We start from the raw sequence: 20,552 nt of genomic DNA on the forward strand, positions 1-20,552 counted from the left end.
CTCCTTTCTTGTACAGTGGATGAGAGGTTGATACTGTCATCGTTTATTGCATTCGCCTGCTGCTTTATACAGAAGGAAAAGTCCCAAAGTGACTTGAAAGTCTCGAAGCGACAATATGAAATGCAACAAATAAAAGCAATTCAAAACCAGAACATTGAATACAAAATATACTGATCCAATAACATATTAGTAAGTGCAAGTCTTATCCACTTCGCTAAAAGGTGAGCAGCAACGTAAGAAGCTAATGCGATTACCAAGGGCCTGAGTGAATAAAAAGGTGCCAGGTGTGTCTCCTTGGGGGAGAGCACTCAACAGACAGCGGAGCCACCACTGAAAAGACCTATTTTCATTCACCTTCTGCACCTTCCTCAGGTGGGGCCTACAGAGAAGGCCTCTGATGAAGATGGCAGGGTCTGGTCTGGATAAAATTTTGGACAATCTTATCTGCATGGATTTTTTTCTGATCGTCATCTCGCTCCTTGATCTCGATGAGGTTGGGAGTTTCAGTAAAAAACACAAACACTTCTCACATATTCTAACTACTATGGATTATATATATATATATATATATATATATATATATATATATATATGGGACGCGGGTGGCGCTGTGGGTAAAAGCCTCAGCGCCTAGGGCTTGCCGATCGAAAGGTCGGCGGTTCGAATCCCCGCGGCGGGGTGCGCTCCCGTTGTTCGGTCCCAGCGCCTGCCAACCTAGCAGTTCGAAAGCACCCTCGGGTGCAAGTAGATAAATAGGGACCGCTTACTAGCGGGAAGGTAAACGGCGTTTCCGTGTGCGGCTCTGGCTCGCCAGAGCAGCGATGTCACGCTGGCCACGTGACCCGGAAGTGTCTCCGGACAGCGCTGGCCCCCGGCCTCTTGAGTGAGATGAGCGCACAACCCTAGAGTCTGTCAAGACTGGCCCGTACGGGCAGGGGTACCTTTACCTTTATATATATATATATATATATATATATATATATATATATATATATAAAACTATATATATATATAGTTACACACATTCTATGCATTAATACTCATAAAGTTACCAGTACAGAAACAGAAACGTACAATACATAGAACAGTAAAAAATAAGCCTTTAAAATGTACAAACTTGGGATCCAAATGCACCATAGCTTTAAAGCAGGATCATGCCACTTTAAACAGTCATGGCTTCCCCCAAAGAACCCTGGGAAGTGTAGTCTTTCAGGGCGCTGAGAGTTTTAGGAGACCCCTTACTCCCCTCACTGAGTTACAATTCCCAGAGGTCCCTGGGAAATGGTTTTGGTTGTTAAACCACTCTGGGAATTGTAGCTCTCTAGGGGGAATGGGGTGAACTGCCAACTCTCAGCACCCTTAACAAACTACAGTTCCCAGGATTCTTTGGGGGAAGCCATGATTCTTTGACTGTTTAAAGTGGCATGGTATTGCCTTAAAGGTATAATGCAGTTGGGTGGGGGTCTTGGTTTGTCCCTCTGGGGCAGGGGTTCTCAACCTGTAGATCCCCAGATGTCGTTGGACTACAACTCCCATCATCCCTGAGCTCTGGCCTTGCTAGCTAGGGGTGTTGGGAGTTGTAGTTCAACAATATCTAGAGACCCACAGGTTGAGAAAGGCTGCTGTGGGGTTTCCATAGAGCCAGCAAACAATCACAAGAAATCTCCAACTGTAACTAGATAATTAAGACTGTCCCTTTTACCAGCTGCCTAAATTCTGTGTTTCTGCAATACTACACTCTGCAGGATAGTTCTAGAGTAAATAATATTAGCTTCACATATCTTAAAGGTAAGATTTGTACTTTGATATGCAGGCCATCCCAGCGTACAGCTTACAAAACAGCATAGACCTTGGTTGCCTCCAAGTGCCGAGCCACCATTTTGCTTCAGGTTATTCCCAACCCACCATCCCAAAACCACTGTTTTGTACTTGGCTGTGAATGTGGGGTGGGGAGGGAAGACTCAAGGATCAGGGCGGAGAAAAGACTAAAGCAGGGTTTCGCAAACTTGTGTCTCCAGCTGCTGTTGGACTACAACTCCCATCATCCCTAGCTAGCCGGACCAGTGGTTAGGGATCATGGGAACTGTAGTCCAACAACAGCTGGAGACACAAGTTTGTGAAACCCTGACCTACAGTTTCCCCCTTCTGCTCTAGACAAGGTGACACTCTATCTCCAAACTGGATTTGCTCTTGGTTAACACCTGCGCTGAGGTCTCGCTGAAAGCATTCTCAAACGCTGCAAGGACCGATGTCCTCAGCTTCTCCCTGAAGTCGTGCCCTACGAAGACATACAGGAAAGGGTTCAGGCAGCTGTTGACGTAGGCCAGACCTGAGGCCAAAGGTACCCCCACCACCAGAACGGTCTGCAGCCAGGGCGTTACTGTGGTGACCGACATCTCCAGGAAGGAGAAGACGTGATAGGGGAACCAGCAAATGAAGAAGGCCAAGACAACTGCCACCATGATCTTGAAGGGTCTGCCTGAGCGTGTGAGGCGGCTGCCCTTCAGCCTGGCCGTGATGATGCCATAACAGAACAAGATGATGGTGAATGGCACCAGGAACCCAACCACGAAGCGGGTCATCACCATGGCTCGGTGACGATCCTCTCCCAGCTTGGCAACCTCCTCCGAGTCCAGGTCATCCGACAAGGCAAAGTTGTTGTAGCAGTGGGTGGTATTCTCCTCGCCGGAAGAGCTCCCGGTGTCCCGGAAGAAAAAGTATGGGGAGCTGAGAGCCATGGCTGCTAACCAGATGCCCAACGCCACCATAGAAGCCAGCCGGGGCGTGCGGTAGTTCTGGGCCCAGACGGGACAAGCCACAGAGACGCAGCGGTCCATGCTGATGACAGTGAGTAGGAAGACGCTGGCAAACATGTTGAGGAAGGCCACGGTGGTGTTGAGCTTGCACAGAGCCTTCCCGAAGGGCCAATGGAAGCCGAGGGCCATGTAGGCCACACTCAGCGGGAGGAAGAAAGTGAAGACAAAGTCGGCCAAGGCCAAGTTGAGGAACCAGACAGTGTTGACAGTCCTCTTCATACGGAAGCCAGTGACGAAGATAACCAGGCCGTTCCCTATCACCCCCAGCAGGAAGGCCACACTGTAGAGCACCATGGAGAGCAGATGCATGGAGTCGCGGAGGCCGCTGTTGTCGTCAACGTCAGGATAGTCCTCATAGTCTCCATAAAGGCTTTCTTGTGAGGTGGCATTGTCGGCCATTTTGGAGAAAGAGAACTTGAGCGAAATTGGGGTGAAGGGTGACCTGTGGGAAAAGGAACTATGGTTTGAAAGGCATGGAGTAACATTATACACATACTGTTTGTTGAATGAGTTGGGTTAAGGAAAAAAATGGCCAGGGCATAAGGGCTTAAAACAAGGCTGGAGAATCTGTGGCCCTCCAGGTCCAGTTGGACATGGATGCCCATCAGCCCCACCCACCATGCAAGGCACAGATTCCACACTCTTGACCTGAAATGATTTACTCAGGCTTGTAAATGCTAGCTGCTGACTGGGTTGTTTATAATGATCGACAATTACTTCCAGAGACTCGCACAAGGAAAATCCTTTCACCCCACCCTGTTAAGTCATTGATGACTCGTGTTGGCATATTTGTTTTACCCACAACACCATTTTCTGAGCCACTGCTATGGACTGCCGCCATATTTCTAGACTTTTTCAGCAGCCCTGAGGACTGGCAACTTGGGGGTTGCTTTTAAAAAGCCTACTGGGATCCTCAAGAAGCCAATTTTTCAATCAAGCATTAGACCATGTCCACATTTCCCCAGAATCCTGTAGGATATGCACACTGCTTTATTACCTAACTTCTGAACAGGGGTTGAAAATAAGGACAGAAACTATATACGACAGACATGTGCAATTGGTCCTCAATGGGTTTTTATCTGCTTCTGTTTCTTTCTTTTTTTACAAAAGGCAGCCTCAGTGGAAGGACAGATGCTGTAAGTGGCACCCCTCCCTGGACCTGCCCATTTCATTACTACTGCCCATTTATTTCACATCTCCTTTTAGGCAAAGCAAGTGGAAGCTAAGAAGGAAGAGAGGCGTTCAATTTTACCTAATTTGTGGTTCTCAATATGATACACCAGCAGCAGCCAGCAGCGTGGCCTCCAGATATTGTTGGATGACAACTCTCATTTAGCCACAATCACCATGGTCACTTGTCAGTGATGACGGGCTTCGTATTACATTCAAAAATGTATTACAGTTGGGGAAATTGCTTGCAGAAACATGCATATTAGTCAAAATGTGTGAGTTTAGGACAAATCCACATGAAAACGCTGTTGAATTTTCACGAGGATTCTTTTTAAAAATCCAGAAACTGCTGCAGAAGAGTGGTGAACTGAATTTAAGACTGGAAAAACGAGAGACTGAGTAACCTAAAAGGACAGGTCTGCCCTATCTCTAGGGGAGGCTGTTTCCCCTTCTATCACAGCGTCATGCTAAGAGGGGCACAGTCAACATGTCTCCACAGCAAGTCCTAGGGGCTCCAGGAGTTGGCAGCAACCCACTTCCTCAGGTATAAGCCTTGTTGGGTACCCAAGAATCCTGACCCTGGACCAGAGCTGTCAAGCGTCCCTTATTTGGTGGGACAGTCCCTTATCCCAGCGCCATGTCCCGCTGCTGTCCCTTATTGATGAGGCTTCATTTGGCTGCTGGCTGGGCTTTCTGCCTTTGGCTCGGAGGGGCTCAGAAGTTGAACATACCTGTGCCCAGAAAATCCCTTATTTTGGCTGCTGGTCCCTTATTTTCAAATCTGTAAGTTGACAGCTATACCCTGGACACTTGCTCTTCCCCAGAGGCTACAAACTCAAAATGGAAATCCTGCACCGGGTGGGAGGAGTGCTTTTAAACTCTTTCCACAGATGCCATTTTCCATTTTTTTAAAAGCTCCCCAAAAATATGTTTTTGGCCCTGCAAGGAAAAGCTACAGGTTCCTAACACACTTAACATTTTCAGAACTGCTTTTTTCTATCTGCTCTTCCCAGTGTTTGGGATTTATCCAAAAGCTAGAGGATTCAGCACAGATCCCAGAGAAGGAAGATGAAAAATGCCACAAGCAGCTATACACCGTTTAGCCACTAAGTGGAAGTAGAGATTTAAACTAGCAGCAAGTTTCTCTCCAACTTCTGCGACCGAGTGCTGTACACCTTCCTAGCATCTGCCTTGCGCTTTCCAACAAAGCTGAATATCGTGACGGAACCAGTTTCACTTTCAGGAGAAAGATCCATATGGAGCTATTATTTTGTAACGGTGCTGGCAATTTTTTTCTCCAGAGTCTTAACCTTACAAGTCCTTGGGACTGAAATGAGATTGAAAGCAAGGCTCATTTGTAATTGGATACACTCCTTTCACCTAAAGCTATGCTTTCTGACTGAACTCTTCCTCTAACCCATAGGTAGGCAAACTAAGGCCCAGGGGCCAGATCTGGCCCAATCGCCTTCTAAATCCAGCCCGCAGACAGTCTGGGAATCAGCATGTTTTTACATGAGTAGAATGTGCCCTTTTATTTAAAATGCATCTCTGGGTTATTTGTAGGGCCTGCCTGGTATTTTTACATGGGTAGAATGTGCCCTTTTATTTAAACTGCATCTCTGGGTTATTTGTGGGGCATAGGAATTTGTTCATTTCCCCCTCCCTCAAAATATAGTCCGGCCCCCCACAAGATCTGAGGGACAGTGGACTGTCCCCCTGCTGAAAAAGTTTTCTAACCCCTGCTGGATGGGGTAATGTGGGACTTACAGCCCCCATCAGCCCCAGTCAAAGTGGCAAAACAGGACCGGGCTCCTGTTCCTTTAATACTTGTGTCGATGGGGGAGCTTCAGCAAGTATATCTCTGTAAGCACAACTCTTAAAGGGGCAGGAGCTGTGTCCCATTCATTTATTTCAGCTAAGGTTGGGCAAATTGATCAATTTCAGGTTTTCTGTTGTTTCCAAAATTCTGTTCTCCACATTTCACAAATTAACATTTTCGAGGCGAAGGGGAACCCTCAAGAAAATTTGCCAACATTTAATGCAAATTTCTCCTAATACACACATTTGTATGCAATTTTGACTAATGCACGAATTTTTGCAAAGCAATTTCCACCCCCATCCCCCCCCAATATAATGCAGTACACTTTATCCCAATATATGCATATTTGCACACATTACTTGGCTGAATAACTGCACTGCAAAATTCAGAAAAGTACACATTTAGTCACTTCCGTGCTTTTTCTTTTTAGAGTTTTGGCAGGCACCTGTGCTGCCCGCATGTAACTTTTTTGTTGCCGCAGCCACCCTTAGGTTGGTCTGGTTGCTATGAGTCTGGCTCTCAATCCAAAGCCCTTCCTTAAACAGGCTGACTGAGAAGTCAGTGATGGTGAAGCTGAAGTGGGGGGTGGAATACAAAGGCTACCTCGTCTCCGTCGATGGCTACATGAACATGCAGCTTGCAAATACAGAAGAATATATTGATGGTGCATTATCTGGACACCTTGGTGAAGTTCTGATAAGGTGCAATAATGTCCTTTAAATAAGGGGTGGTGAAGAAGAAGAAGAAGAAGAAGAAGAAGAAGAAGAAGAAGAAGAAGAAGAAGAAGAAGAAGAAGAGAATAACTATTTTGGGGGGAAAGTTGTTGTTTTTTTTACTGTAATAAGAAATTTAGTTGTCCAGTTTTGTTGGTTTGCTTTTCAAAGGTTTTGTCAATTAAAATTTTTTATGGCCAAAAAATAAACATTGTCACTGAAGAAAAATTACCACTATGGAAGAAAAATAAACATATGATTTCTGACAGTTAAAAGAAAAGAAAAAGGAAGGAAGGATAGAAGGAAGGTAGGTAGGAAGGTAGGAAGGAAGGAAGGAAGGAAGGAAGGAAGGAACACATTTCAAAGGATGGCTGTGTTTCAGTTTGCTTGTTGTTTCAGAAAGTGCTAATTAGGTGGGTACACCTTTACATTTCAACTGAATCAAATCTCTCCTCCACCCCTGGTTTCAACAGGGCTTGCTGAAAACTTCAATGTGCATAGATTTTCCTCTGGAAAAAAAGGACAAGAACAGCAGAGGAACACTCGGTTCAGAGCCACAGCCCCCAAAATATCATCTTTAGCCGCAGCAAAAGAATTTGTTTTGCCCATGTCTTGCAGGACTTCACATTTCTTTTTCTTTCTTTCTTTTTTTGGTCTGTTAGTGCACCAGATGCCATGCAATTTGAAACTTTCCTTTGGCCAAGTCCAAAACTGCAGTGCATCTGCTGTGGTTCTATGGATTGCATAGTCCAAGTGATCATTTTGCAAGGTTCTCGCCAAATTTATTTTATTCATATGTTTATTTAAAATATTTTTAGGATGCCTTTCTGGGCAAATGCCTGCCGAAAGTGGCTTAAAGACAAAAGCAACAACTGAGGAATAGAATAATAATAACACAAAAAGATGCCCTAGTGTTGGAAGGTTTGAAGAATTGGTGGGTCAGAGAAAGAGGAGAGGGAAAAGAGGGCAGGGCAGCATCCGAAGATGATCATATTTTGCCCAACATGGGGCTCGAACCCATAACCCTGAGATTAAGAGTCTCATGCCAACTGAGCTATCCCATATACTGGGGTTGGGTAGGGTAGGGCTGATGTCACGGACTCCAACTTCCATCATCCCTGACCATTGACTGGGCAGGTTGGGGCTGATGGGAGTCACAACCCAGAATCTTTGGAGGGTACTGGCAACCCCTGCTGTTATCCATCTATGTCCCTGTAAGAATGCTCATAACTACAGGGTTGCACCATCAAGAAAAAGAAAGAAGCCAGCAAGTGTGGTTTGCCCTGCCCTGCCCTACAGAAACGAACAGAATTATAGCAGAGGCAGACAGAGTTAGGATGATCGGATATCCTACTTTACCAACGACAGTCCTCTGTTGAAACCAGGCCAAGTCTGGTTCAAAGATACAGCACTGGGTTGTCCCCAACTAAGTTCTAAGCAGAGGAGACCCCATGGAATGAATGGGCCTAAGTTCTTGTTTTCTTGTGGAGGGGGAGAAGGGGGGGAGCTTAATGAAATCTGCAATGTCCTACTGCCGACTTCTTCCAATTTCAGCCAAACCGCATACCCGTTTGCCTTCTAATAAGAGTTGCAAAGTGGGCAGGAACCACGAAACCTAAGGTGGGTTGATTTGCCCTGCTACCTCCCTCTCACCCACCCACCTACCCCATGTTACAACACCAATTGAATCCTCCTTCTCAGTCCTTTATTTGACCCAGAGTTATATGGGTAGCCTGAGCAAGATAAGGACGATGATTTCAAATGATTATCGATAGACTAACAGGAAGGATCTGGAACCGACGTGATCAAAGATTTACAGAAGATTGGATGGAATTTACTGAATATATGCAAAAATTAAGTGATAATCAGATAACGTTTGTAAGTTTTAAGGAACCTCTGTGAAGAGAAAAGGTAGGAATATTGTTAGATTGTAAAAAATAAATTAATAATATGGTGGTGTAATTTAAATTTAAGAAATGTGGAAAAAGTAAGTACTAGGAAGGTTTTTCAGGCGGGAGGAGGGAAGTCAATAATGAGGAATTTGGATGTAAAAAAGATGTTTTGGGTGTATAACTTGTTACGGAAAAAGAATAAAAAATATATTTAAAAAAATATATAAAGATTTCAAATAATTATCACCTTTCACCCTACAAGTCCAGAATGGATTGCAACAATTCTTAAATACAAATAACTCACAACTGATGGACATTTTACTCGCACGCATTCAGCTTTACACTCTTGGCAAAATAACCCCACAAACCATTAAAAAGGGGGTGGAAAGGGGCTGAATGTTCAGAGGGGCTTCTGCAAAGTGAGCCATCATCCCTCAAACTTCTGAGGTCAGTGGAATGTGAGCACCTTAAATTGGGCCCAGAAGCAAACTGGCAACCAAGGCACCTGTTTTGAACCAGCAGCTAGTCACTGCATTTTGGGCCACTTGAAGTTTCCAAGTAATCTTCAAGGGCAGCCCACATAGAGATTTGAGGCACTCCAAGCCCGAGCAGCTTGAATAAGGGACTCTGGGACTTCAAGACTCTCATGCAGCACTGGGGTGAATAAGAAACTGGGAACGAGGAGCCAATACTAGCCTCACGGGGCAAAATGAGGGGGACGTGCAAAGCGGTTTGGCAATCACAATTCGATTATGGTGATTGTGCCACATTATGGCACTCAAAATTGGGAGGCATGTCAATAACGCTAAGTGCGTCTGTTACACTTTAATTCCCCCCCACAGTTTTTTGTTGTTTTTTTTTAATTTTTAGGGTAGATTAAAAAAAAAAAATTGCATTCTGCTTCCACAAAGCAAATCTACATTTATTTTGCATTCAGAAAAATTACAGGCAAACAGCATCAATAATAGACCTCCGACTTATTACAGGTGGAGCTTGGGAAATGCAATTGGGCCAGCCCCTAGAGCAGAGATGGGGAAGCTGTGCCACCATCCCCCAGACCTTTTTGGACTGCATCCCCCAACATCCCTGACCACACTGGCTGCAACTGATTGGAGTCCAATAACACATGAAAGAAGAAGAAGAGTTTGGATTTGATATTCCGCCTTACACTCCCTTTAAGGAGTCTCAAAGCGGCTAACATTCTCCTTTCCCTTCCTCCCCCACAACAAACACTCTGTGAGGTGAGTGGGGCTGAAAGACTTCAGAGAAGTGTGACTAGCCCAAGGTCACCCAGCAGCTGCATGTGGAGGAGCGGAGACACAAACCCGGTTCCCCAGATTACGAGACTACCGCTCTTAACCACTACACCACACTGGCTCTCACACTGGGTCACAGCTTCCCCACTCCTGCACTAGAAACTCAGGCTATGGCCAGGAAGACCTGGGTTTAGGATTGCATGAATCTCACTGGGGGACCCTGACTTGGTCAACTTGCACTTTCAGCCCAATCTTCCTCGCAGGGTTATTGTGAAGGTAATAAGGGAGGGAGCTATGTGCTGCCAACTTTCAGTGCCCCACAGACTGCTCTCAAGTCAGATCCCACTTCCCTGCCTTCTTAGGTAAAGATAAAGGGACCCCTGACCATTAGGTCCAGTCGCAGACGACTCTGGGGTTGCAGCGCTCATCTCACTTTATTGGCCAAGGGTACCGGCGTACAACTTCCGAGTCATGTGGCCAGCATGACTAAGCCGCTTCTGGCGAACCAGAGCAGCGCACGGAAACGCCGTTTACCTTCCTGCCGGAGCGGTACCTATTTGTCTACTTGCACTTGGACATGCTTTTAAACTGCTAAGTTGGCAGGAGCAGGGCCCGAGCAACAGGAGCTCATCCCGTTACGGGGATTCGAACCGCCAACCTTCTGATCGGCAAGCCCTAGGCTCTGTGGTTTAGACCACGGCGCCACCCGCGTCCCTGCCTTCTTATCTACACCCAATCCAGGGGGTGGCATTGCCAGCCAGCTTCCTCCCCCTTAGCCTCAGTGTTGTCCAGTGTTTTGCACCTCAGCATGGAAGAGGATGGAGATGAAAAGTAGAATTAATTGGCTCCACCAGCCATTAGCTCTGGCTCCACCTACTGTTAGGCTTCTGTTTCGGCCCTACCATTCTCCAGTACACACCACCCACCACTGCATGCTGCAATGAGAAGGAACAAGCAAACAAACAAACAAACAAAGTAGGTGCAATAACAATCTATAAACTTCCTGAATGGGTGTTCAAACCCTACATACCACCCCACCAACGATGCTACCGAAGGGAAATTATATCAGCCTTACCTTTGAGCCCTTATCTCCCTAAATCTTTCTGCTTTTCTCACCTTCCTGGCCTCCGTACCTCTGGTTCTGGGGCTCTTCGGGGACCTTCTGTCTGTCTCTGAGCTCTCTGAGAACCGCTGGTCCCTTGCAGGCTAGAGAGACTCACAGGTTGGGTGTGTGCATTCCTAGGGAGATGGAGAGTCCGGACGTGTGGCTTGAGGGATCGTCCATTACCCGCAAACCATTGCTCAATCACATTACTTTGGCAGCCTGCAGAGAGCTGGCACTGGGATTGCAGCAGGGGCAGGCTTAACCCTTTAACCCCTGGGCTAAACAACGGCTCGGCGCAGCACTGATGTTCCTCACAGCCCACCTCAAACATACCACGCCGGTATTGGCAAAGTCTCAGCACCCCAGAACAGGAGCTAGTATTATATCAATCATCCAGCCCAGTTAATTGCTTCCAGAGGGTGAGGTGAGCTAGAGGTCATAGCCCATACCTAGCATAAAGATCCCTTCCCAAACGATCACCTTTCAGGCAGAGGTCCCAGAGTAAAAATCAGACTTGTTTGGTTGGGAGAGCTCCGTTCTCAACTTCAGCTTGCAAAAACAGAGTAAATTTCAAAAGTAAAAAAAATAAAAGCAGTGTTAGGGTTATTGAATGGATTTTCAAATGTACTGGGTTGATCTCAAGGAGTTTGCTTGTGCATGTTAGGACTTCCTCTGTGTCAAAGTTTGGCATGGCTTAGTTTCAACTTAAAAAAAGGTATGTGTTATATACTAAGCTTGGATCCTAGAACAATAGGCAAGTAGGATCCTAGAATGCAACAACTGATTGGCTTGCAGGAAAACACCAATCAGGCTCCAGGAGGAAGTTAATCAGCCTATTAAGCTGGTAGGATCGTAGAATGCAACAACTGATTGGCCTGCAGGAAAAGACCAATCAGGCTCCAGGAGGAAAGCAGAATCAGCCAATCAGAAGGGACTCATTGTGTAAATAATGTATATAAAAGCCTGAGGTTTGGGGGGCAATTCAATCACTGTTTTACAAGCTGCAATAAAGAGCATGAAATCACTACAGGACTCCAAGTATATTTCTGTATGTGTCCCACCGAAGGAGGGAGGTAGACCAGGGCAACAGACAGTTCTTGTGTTTCTAGAGATGATGAATCATGCTTCTTCCTTCCAGAAGGTCCTGGCACAAACTGATCCTGCACATCACCTAAGAGAATGCCTGCTATCCATTCCCACATTCTGCCTTGAAGGCACTTACCAGTTCCAGGCTCAGGCGTTATCAGCCTTGTCTCTTCTCTCTATTTTCCCTCCATTGTTGACCATCTAGCCTAGCAGTGGGGAGTCTCCAACCCACAGTCTGAATTAGGCCCATGGGGCCATTTGCCCCAAATGACACTCGCCTGCCCCATACCTAGGAATGGGGGTGAAGTTCAGTTCGCATTTAAAGTCAATGCTACCGAATTCACACTTTCTGAAATGCCAACCCAAACCCAACCATCCTTCAGAAGTCGCCCTTCTCTGAATTTTGCAATGCAGTTCTCCAGCCAGGAAACAGGTGCAAAAAAAGAAGAAGAAGAAGCATATACTGGGGTAAAGAGTGCATAAAATTGCAAATATTGGTGGAAATAACCAAAGGAATGCATTGTATTAGGGGAAGCTGCTTTGCAAAGATGTGTCCATTAGGGGAAATGCACACCAAAATGCTGATGAATATTTATTTTTAAAAAGATGTATTTAAAAATGCCAACAGATTTGGAAAAATGCAGAGAAATCAAGTTAAAATTGGAAGAATGAGAAACTAAAATTGATAGGCCTGCCTATCACTACCCAAAACCAATCTCAAAGGGAGCCTTCAAATGTACCAATCCCTGCCCAAAGTGAGATATATAGATATATAGATAGTTATATATATATATAGATATATCAGCAGATTGGTGCTAAATACAACCCCTGCTGGAATCAAGACCCCCTGAGTGCAGCCAGACCCTGTAGAAAGTGGGAAACGCAATCAGTGCCAATCAGTTGAACAGCACTTGACTGCAGCTCCCATTGTGATGGACTGCAGGGATCGTCCTTTGAAGCTCCACATGAGTTCAAGCTGGTCTGCAAAGAAAGGAATCGGGAGCACACTTGGAATATTCTCCCAACTCTTTCCTTCAAAGCCGGTCCTCCTGCCGTCATGGTGGCCCACGAGGGCAGGGCTGCTCAGAATTTACCCTGCCAGCTGGATCTTTTCCTTCGCCCCTGACGCAGAACTCTCCTGGAGAACTCCAAAAATTGCACTCTGTCTTTTTGACTGTATTTTGGCTGGCCTAATAGAAGTATTGCTCTAATATGGGTTTTGGAATTTTACTTGCGGCCCAATGCAAACAGATGGTTGGATAATAATCAGTCTTATTACGCTTCCATGTCAGTTTTGCATGTGTCAATTTCCACCCTATTTTTACATTAACTTGCCATTAAAAAAACCAACATATCAATACAAATCTTCATATTTAAATGCAGTCATGACTGTTTAAAGGGGAATGATACTGCTTTAAATGTATAGTGCAGATGAGTACTACTACTAATAATAATAATAATAATAATTATTTATACCCCACCCATCTGGCTGGGTTTCCCCAGCCACTCTGGGCAGCTTCCAACAAAATATTAAAATACAATAGTCTGTCAAACATTAAAAGCTTCCCTAAACAGGGCATCCCTCCTAATATGCACATTTTTAATGCACTTTTTCCTAATGTTCACCTTTTTTGCAAGCTATTTCCCCTAATGGAAATGGTTTTGATGTATAAATTTGTTTTAATTGCTTTAATTACGAGATTGTTTTACACATGTTTTACCCTTGGCATTTTTACAGCTAAATCACTTCGGGATGTTTCATAGGAAGTGATTCACAAATGGAATGCAATAATATAATGCTTTCGTGGATGTTTCCTTTACTGATAAATGCATTTCCATGCATAATTGACCCTAACCTGCTCATTGTTATGCACATTCTCTTGCTTAGAGATCTGCGTCTCAAAAGTACGAATTTTGCAGGGCATTAAAATTCAAGCCAAACTGAATTCCTTCCCTATCCCTAGTATGTTCCCAGCTGAAACAAAATTGCTTATGCTAGTGGCCAAATGATGGGCATAACGCCTGCAGTGAAGACACCTGGGCAATTGCAATAGATACTTTTGTAATGAAGCAGGCAATCCTATAGACAAGAAGCTGGTGTAAGTTAAGCAGGCATAAAGTACATCAGATCAAAACTCTATTCACTGATGGGTGAGTTCCCCTAAGCCTGGCAGAGGGAAAACAATCCTTTAAAATAGTGTTAGAGTTACACCACCTTTTCACTGGCTTAGCAGGTCATGTGACTGAGCTAAACAGGTTCAGGATCCAGCCTAAGTCCCTCCTCTCTGGTCCCAAAATGCCATGCCCCTGCAACGCCCCCTTTTAAGAGCTTATACAGTGGTGCCTCGCAAGACGAAATTAATTCGTTCCGCGAGTTTTGTCGTCTTGCGGTTTTTTTCGTCTTGTGAAGCACGGTGTCGGGAAAGTTTTGGAAAAGCTTCAAAAATCACCAAAGTCTTTAAAAACCTCAAAAAAGGCTACCACACCGCGTTCTATGAGTTGCTCCTCGAAGTCAAGTCACAACTGTATTAACGGTGTTAAGAAAAAGGAAACAAACTTGCAAGACGTTTCCGTCTTGCGAAGCAAGCCCATAGGGAAAATCGTCTTGCGAAGCAGCTCAAAAAACAAAAAACCCTTTCGTCTAGCGAGTTTTTTGTCTTGCGAGGCATTCGTCTTGCGAGGTACCACTGTACTTCCATAGGATGGGGAATATATGTTGGTGCATCTCCAGTCAAGCTGAGGGTGGGGCATTAATGCTAGCATAGCCCAGCTGCACAGGAAGATCCCAGCTCCACTGGAGATCCATGGGACCCTCACCTCACCCCACTCATCCCAGTGGATTTTGCTGTAAGATTGGTGCATGCTCCAGTTATCTCCCACTTGGACTACTACTGCAATGCGCTCTACATGGGGCTACCTTTGAAGGTGACCTGGAAACTGCAACTAATCCAGAATGCGGCAGCTAGACTGGTGACTGGGAGTGGCCGCCGAGACCATATAACACTGGTCCTAAAAGATCTTCACTGGTTCCCAGTATGCTTTTGAGCACAATTCAAAGTGTTGGTGCTGACCTTTAAAGCCCTAAATGGCCTTGGTCCAGTATACCTGAAAGAAGCATCTCCAGCCCCATCATTCAGCCCGGACATTGAGGTCCAGCTATGAGGGCCTTCTGGCAGTACCCTCAGTGCGAGAAGTGAGGTTACAGGCAACCAGGCAGAGGGCCTTCTTGGTAGTGGCACCCATCTTGTGGAACGCCCTCCCATCAGATGTCAAGGAAATAAACAACTACAGTGGTACCTCAGGTTAAGAACTTAATTTGTTCCAGAGGTCCGTTCTTAACCTGAAACTGTTCTTAACCTGAGGTACCACTTTGGCTAATGGGGCCTCCTGCTGCTGCCGCGCCGCTGGCGCACGATTTCTGTTCTCATCCTGAAGCAAAGTTCTTAACCCAAGGTACTACTTCCGGGTTAGCAGAGTCTGTAACCTGAAGCGTCTGTAACCCAAGGTACCACTGTATCTGACTTTTAGAAGACACCTGAAGGCAGCCCTGTTTAGGAAAGTTTTTAATGTTTGATGTTTTATTGTGCTTTTAATATTCTGTTGGGAGCTGCCCAGAGTGGCTGGAGAGGCCAAGCCAGATGGGTGGGGTATAAGTATTATTATTATTATTATTATTATTATTATTATTATTATTATTATTATCATTATCAAGATTGCTCCCTTGGGGGGGGGGAATCACAAGATTTCTTTTTCTAGAAACAGGTGTACATGTCCTCTCCTCCTTCAAATATGGTAATTTCATTTTTTTTTAATATTTATTGCAAATTTTAAACAAAAGAGGAGCCGACAAACATGTACAATACCATCACCATACAACCAAACAAAGAAAGACAGAAGAAGTTTAGAAAGTAAAAATAGAATGAAAAGAAAGAAAAAAGTACATAAAAATCAATTTATCCATAAATCATATTTCCGTAATCTTTGGACTTCCTCACATCACCCTTTCCTGCGTTCTCAGTCATATAGTTATAAACAGCAATTTATTACCTTGTTTCAAATCTTATTGATAGTTCTCGAATATTATGTCCCCAATTTTCAATATTTTTGTCATATATTAAACTGGTTAGCTTAAGCATAATATTACCTCAAATTTCATCATTTTCTTAAACATCACTTACTCATACATCTTGTAGCTAAATTACTGATGCCATGTTATTTTCTATCATGCATTCTCTTAGCATTCATACAGCTTATAATGTTTTTGCAGATAGTCTTTAATTTTTTTCCAGTCCTCTTCCACCGTCTCTTCTCCCAGGTCTCGAATTCTGCCAGTCATTTCAGCCAGTTCCATATAGTCTATCAAATATGGCAGCTAGAGCTGGGGCTGGTTGCCAGGACACGGGCCCACTCACAAACAAGGCAAACAGAGCGGCCGCAAACTCAGAGCTTTTCTGACCACAAGCCCCAGCTGTGACAAAGCCAGGCTTCCCATGGGCAAAGTGGCAAGCAACACCCATTTGAGGCTCCGTGACCAGAATGGCTCAAGCATTACGATCAGTTGTGGGGTTGCTGGGTTGTTGTTTTTTTGTTTTGTTTTGTTTAAGTGGGGAAAAATCCATCATTAAGAAAATAAAGCCCAGACATATATAACCTCCCGCAATTTGCTGTGCCCAAGGAAGTTCCCGGACGTTCAGAATCAGCCCTGCGCTCTAGGATAAACAGTGAAGCCACCAGCTACTTACTGAGTTCTCATCCCCAAGTCCAGACAGATGGATTTTCACTAGGGAATCAGAGGGTGGCAGATGGGTAACAGAGAGTCATCCCAAACTAATATTGTTCTAACCCAGTTTATCGGGGATGTTGTGGGACCTCAAGGAATGGAAAGGGGGGAGCTGGGAGATGAGCAGAGGAGAGCAATAGCTGAGGGTGGGAAAGGACAAGAGAGCTACCCTTCAAAGACAGTGTGGAGTAGTGGTTAGAGTGCTGGGCTAAGATCTGGGAGATCAGGGTTCATATCTCCACTCAGCCCCAAAGCGCGCTGGGTGGCTTTCAGACAGTCACTGTCTCTCAGCCTAGCCTGCCTCCCAAGGTTGTGAAGATAGAATGGAAAGGAGGGGAAACCAAATTTGCCTCGTTGAGAAAAGGGGGGCGGGGATATAAATGCAATGATTATTTTTTTTAAGGCATTTTGACGTTCTCTGCAAGTCTGAAAAAGCTGCTACCCCATAACAATTATTAGGTCAGTCGGCCATAATTATAATACATGATGACGTCACTGAAAGCATTCCATTGATTAATTCATATTGGGATGCCTGCTAATTGCTTCTTAGCCCCTCCATGTCTTATATTCTGTATTGCACAGCACCGTCCCAGTGTAATACTTTCCTTACTTCCTGTAAGGAATTTTTAGACGTTTATTTATTTACTTGTTGAAAAGCCTAAAAGGACAAAGAGCCGTCTTTGAGCATCGAAAAACTTCCCAGAGGGGTCGCCCAGAGGCACATCTCACTCGCCATAGGTGAGCTGCTGCTGACATACCTGTTTTAAAGGCGCCGCAGACAGGTGCAGACCGGGCTTGCATTGCAGGCTTCAGGGGGAAATTGAAGCAGTGGTTGGAGAAAGCAAGCATTTGCCCAGATTCCAGGGATTAATCTGGGTGAGTCTGTTAAGCAAAATAACAAATACAAAGGAGTCCCCTAGCACATTAAGAGATTAACGAAAGCATTTCAGCCAAAAACTTTATGTGGACCGTTGCCCACTTCACCAGATGTATCAAGTGTGACTCTCGGTTGATGCACACACAGAATAAGGTTATTACGCAGCGAGACCAGATGGCCCAGCGGAGTAAGACAGCAGACCTTTAACTCTTCTCGCTGGACCGCCTTTTCATTTGTGTGCCGTGTAGGGATGTGACTTTTGCATCCTCTCTTTCTGGCCTCGCTTCGCAGTAACATTTCCCCTGGCAAGCCCGCGTTTCCTCTGCCTGTTCGGCCACGTCTGCCAAACCTGATGCCATAATAAATTTGTCGGATTTCAGACATTTTCCAACTTCAGGTGGGCCTTCATGGGAGGAGTAGCATTGCCATGTCCTTACCTGAAGGCCATCCTATAATTCTTTTCCAGGAGGGATGACAACTACGTATTCTTTTTGCAAACAGCTTTGAGTTGTTTTTTATGATCAAGCAGTACAGACCCTCCAATTGTCCCTATTTTCCAGGGACGTCCCTGATTTAGAGAAGCCGTCCTGGTTTCTGATTTGACCCTGGAATATCCTGCTTTTCCTTAGCACGTCTCTACTTTCATTGGAGAAATGTTGGAGGGTATGGAGTTATCCAACCCCCGAACTGTCTGAAGGCAATTCTGTATAGGGAATATTTTTTAAAAAAAAATGTTTCATATTTTATTATGTTTTTATATGTACTGGAAGCTGCCCAGAGTGGCTGGGGCAACCCAGTAAGATGTGTGAGGTATAAATATTAAAATTATCGTCGTGGAATGGGAGAAATGTTGGAGGGTATGGCAGTATATAAACGAAATAAATAAATAAACACCTTATTTGCCGAGTGAGGCCATAGGGTACCCCACCACCACCACCACCACTTCCTGAATACCTGGTCTGGACTCCACAAAAGTTGTTTTTGCTGCTGCAGTGAGAAAACCAAAGTCTCTATGCTACCATTACTGGCACAAACCATAATTAGAGGGCTTTAGTGCTGAGAAGGCAGAAGGCAGGGAAACAAAAACATGAAAATAAACCAGTCCTCCCCCTTCGCTGCTGACAACCCCAAATGCAAACCTCTTGCAAGCACCGCTTCCTCAGACAGTGTCCCTGTGTTCAAGCGGGCCTGATCCCCAGGTAGGCATTACTTAGGTATTCAGCCTGCTGCTGCAGTCCTGTACCCACTTACCTGAAAGCAAACTCTGGAGAAATCAATGGGTCTTCCTTCTGAGAAGACACGCATAAGATTGCATGGTTAGCGCGCTATATTCCAACAAGTCTCAGGGAGGCGACAGCCCAGACAGCAGCATAAATGCCAAAACTCCCTTAGCTCAACTGTACAGCGATGGTTATTTATATGACTGTTTTTCCAGATTTCTGCAAGCTGCAGTTGGCTCCCTCCCTGCAAATTAAAACTGAAGGCACACTTCGGTCTTACACCGGTAACAGTTTTCATTGCCCAGGGGGTTGAACAGTGAACCCCACCTGCTTGCAGGGGACACCTGCCCCCCATATTGCTGCATGACTCATTGGAACGGGTGTGTCTCCTCTGAGGTTTAAACTACGTATTACAGAGAGTTCTGTGATTCTTTACTTCTTTCTTTAACCCCCAACAGGCCAGGGCAGACTGTGTCTGAGTTGAAGGATGGAGAGACATGGAACAGAGAAAGCTCATAGCTTGGGAATTATTTCTGTTAGGCAATTTATGGCGCAGCAAAGTGTTTGGCAATGGTCTGCAATCAGGCCGTTCTCTAGTACCTGCTAACAAGAGGCAAGTCCTGATCCTGACTCAGCCTGCTGGCTCAGGTGCCTTCATTGTGAAGTTGGTGTATTCCCTGGCATGGTATATATTCTCTGTAATGCTGATAGCTGCATTTAATAGTTCAGCCCAGATACTAAGCTCCAGCTCCGAGGGCCTTCTGGCAGTTTCCTACCTGCGAGAAGTGAGGTTACAGGGAACTAGGCAGAGGGCCTTCTTGGTAGTGGCACCCACCCTGTGGAACGCCCTCCCATCAGATGTCAATGAAATAAACAACTATCTGACTAACAAAGACATCTGAAGGCAGCCCTGTTTAGGGAGTTTTTTAATGTTTTAAGTTTTATTCTGTTTTTAGTCCTTTGTTGGGAGCCGCCCAAAGTGGCTCAGGAAACCCAGCCAGGTGGGCGGGTTGTTGTTGTTGTTGTTGTTGTTGTTGTTGTTGTTGTTGTTGTTGTTATATTTTGTTGTTGTTGTTGTTGTTGTTGTTGTTGTTGTTATGTTGAATTGCCAGTGACTTTGTTTGTTTATGGGGCGGGATGGAGGAGATTTTTTTGAGTTTGCGGATTTCATCAGCATGCTCTTCTAAAATATATGGGCTGTTTTATGCAGGTCGCTTCCGGGTGCACTTGTTTCTGTTGATCAAGCAATCAATTTTGTTAAATAAAATCAACAAATAATAGAGAAGAGGGTGGAACTTTGGAAGGAAACCTTGGGATGAGAATAGCGGTGCTGCAAAGCCTGCCCATATTTTCATTTGTGGAACATCAGAGGCATGCCTTAGGGCCGGATGACACATTTCCTGAGCTGCAGCAACAAGTCCTCACAGCCTAAGAGGAGGGGAGGATGTGGTTGACCCCAAACTGGCTATGGCTGAACATCAAGGGCCTGAGGAGTTCCAGCAGGGCTCACCCTGCTGTGTCTCAGCCTCTTCCTCCCTCGCTCCCTCTCTCACACGCTTGCCAATACTAACCGCTAAGTCTTACTAACCTGAACTTGCTACCTGGAAGCAGAAATTTGGTCCAAGCAGATTCAGGACCGTGGCCACATTCACACCATGCATTTAGAAGACTATGATACCACTTCAAAGAGTCATGGCTTCCCGCAAAGAATTCTGGGAGCTGTGCTTAAGAGTCGTTGAAAGACTTCATCTGCCATTCTTCTCTGGTCGTAACTTTATCTTCTTTCCAGATGAAGTTAATAGACTATGCTAAAATGGC

General features: G+C 45.1%; 1 protein-coding gene and 1 pseudogene across 4 annotated transcripts; one reads left to right on the forward strand and one right to left on the reverse strand.

Moving 5' to 3' along the window:
* Nucleotides 1-618: 618 nt before the first annotated feature.
* On the reverse strand, nt 619-20,113 carry LOC310712384 (chemerin-like receptor 1). 3 transcript variants are annotated; one of them, XM_083515379.1, is made up of 3 exons: nt 20,044-20,113; nt 18,409-18,501; nt 619-3,258 (listed from the first exon to the last, which is right to left on the reverse strand). In XM_083515379.1, the coding sequence occupies exons 1-3, from the start codon at nt 20,079-20,081 to the stop codon at nt 2,151-2,153; spliced, it is 1,239 nt and encodes a 412-aa protein (XP_083371505.1). In that variant the 5' UTR covers nt 20,082-20,113; the 3' UTR covers nt 619-2,150. The 3 variants fall into 3 exon arrangements, with proteins under 3 accessions (XP_083371505.1, XP_083371504.1, XP_083371506.1); XM_083515378.1 differs by lacking the exons at nt 18,409-18,501; nt 20,044-20,113 and adding an exon at nt 10,783-11,798; XM_083515380.1 differs by lacking the exons at nt 18,409-18,501; nt 20,044-20,113 and adding an exon at nt 10,742-10,900.
* On the forward strand, nt 6,244-6,567 carry LOC310712425 (small nuclear ribonucleoprotein F-like; annotated as a pseudogene). Its single transcript has one exon. The product of its transcript is annotated as a small nuclear ribonucleoprotein F-like (transcript).
* Nucleotides 20,114-20,552: the final 439 nt, after the last annotated feature.

Source organism: Podarcis liolepis, assembly GCF_965112155.1.
Source record: "Podarcis liolepis genome assembly, chromosome: 7".
Lineage (NCBI taxonomy): Eukaryota > Metazoa > Chordata > Lepidosauria > Squamata > Lacertidae > Podarcis > Podarcis liolepis.

Coding starts and splice junctions, on each gene's coding strand:
- LOC310712384 (XM_083515378.1), bottom strand. CDS start 11,102: ATGTTTGAGGTGGGCTGTGAGGAACATCAGTGCTGCGCCGAGCCGTTG. Junction 3,259..10,782: donor GAGGTACGGAGGCCAGGAAG/GTGAGAAAAGCA, acceptor CTTTTCCCACAG/GTCACCCTTCACCCCAATTT.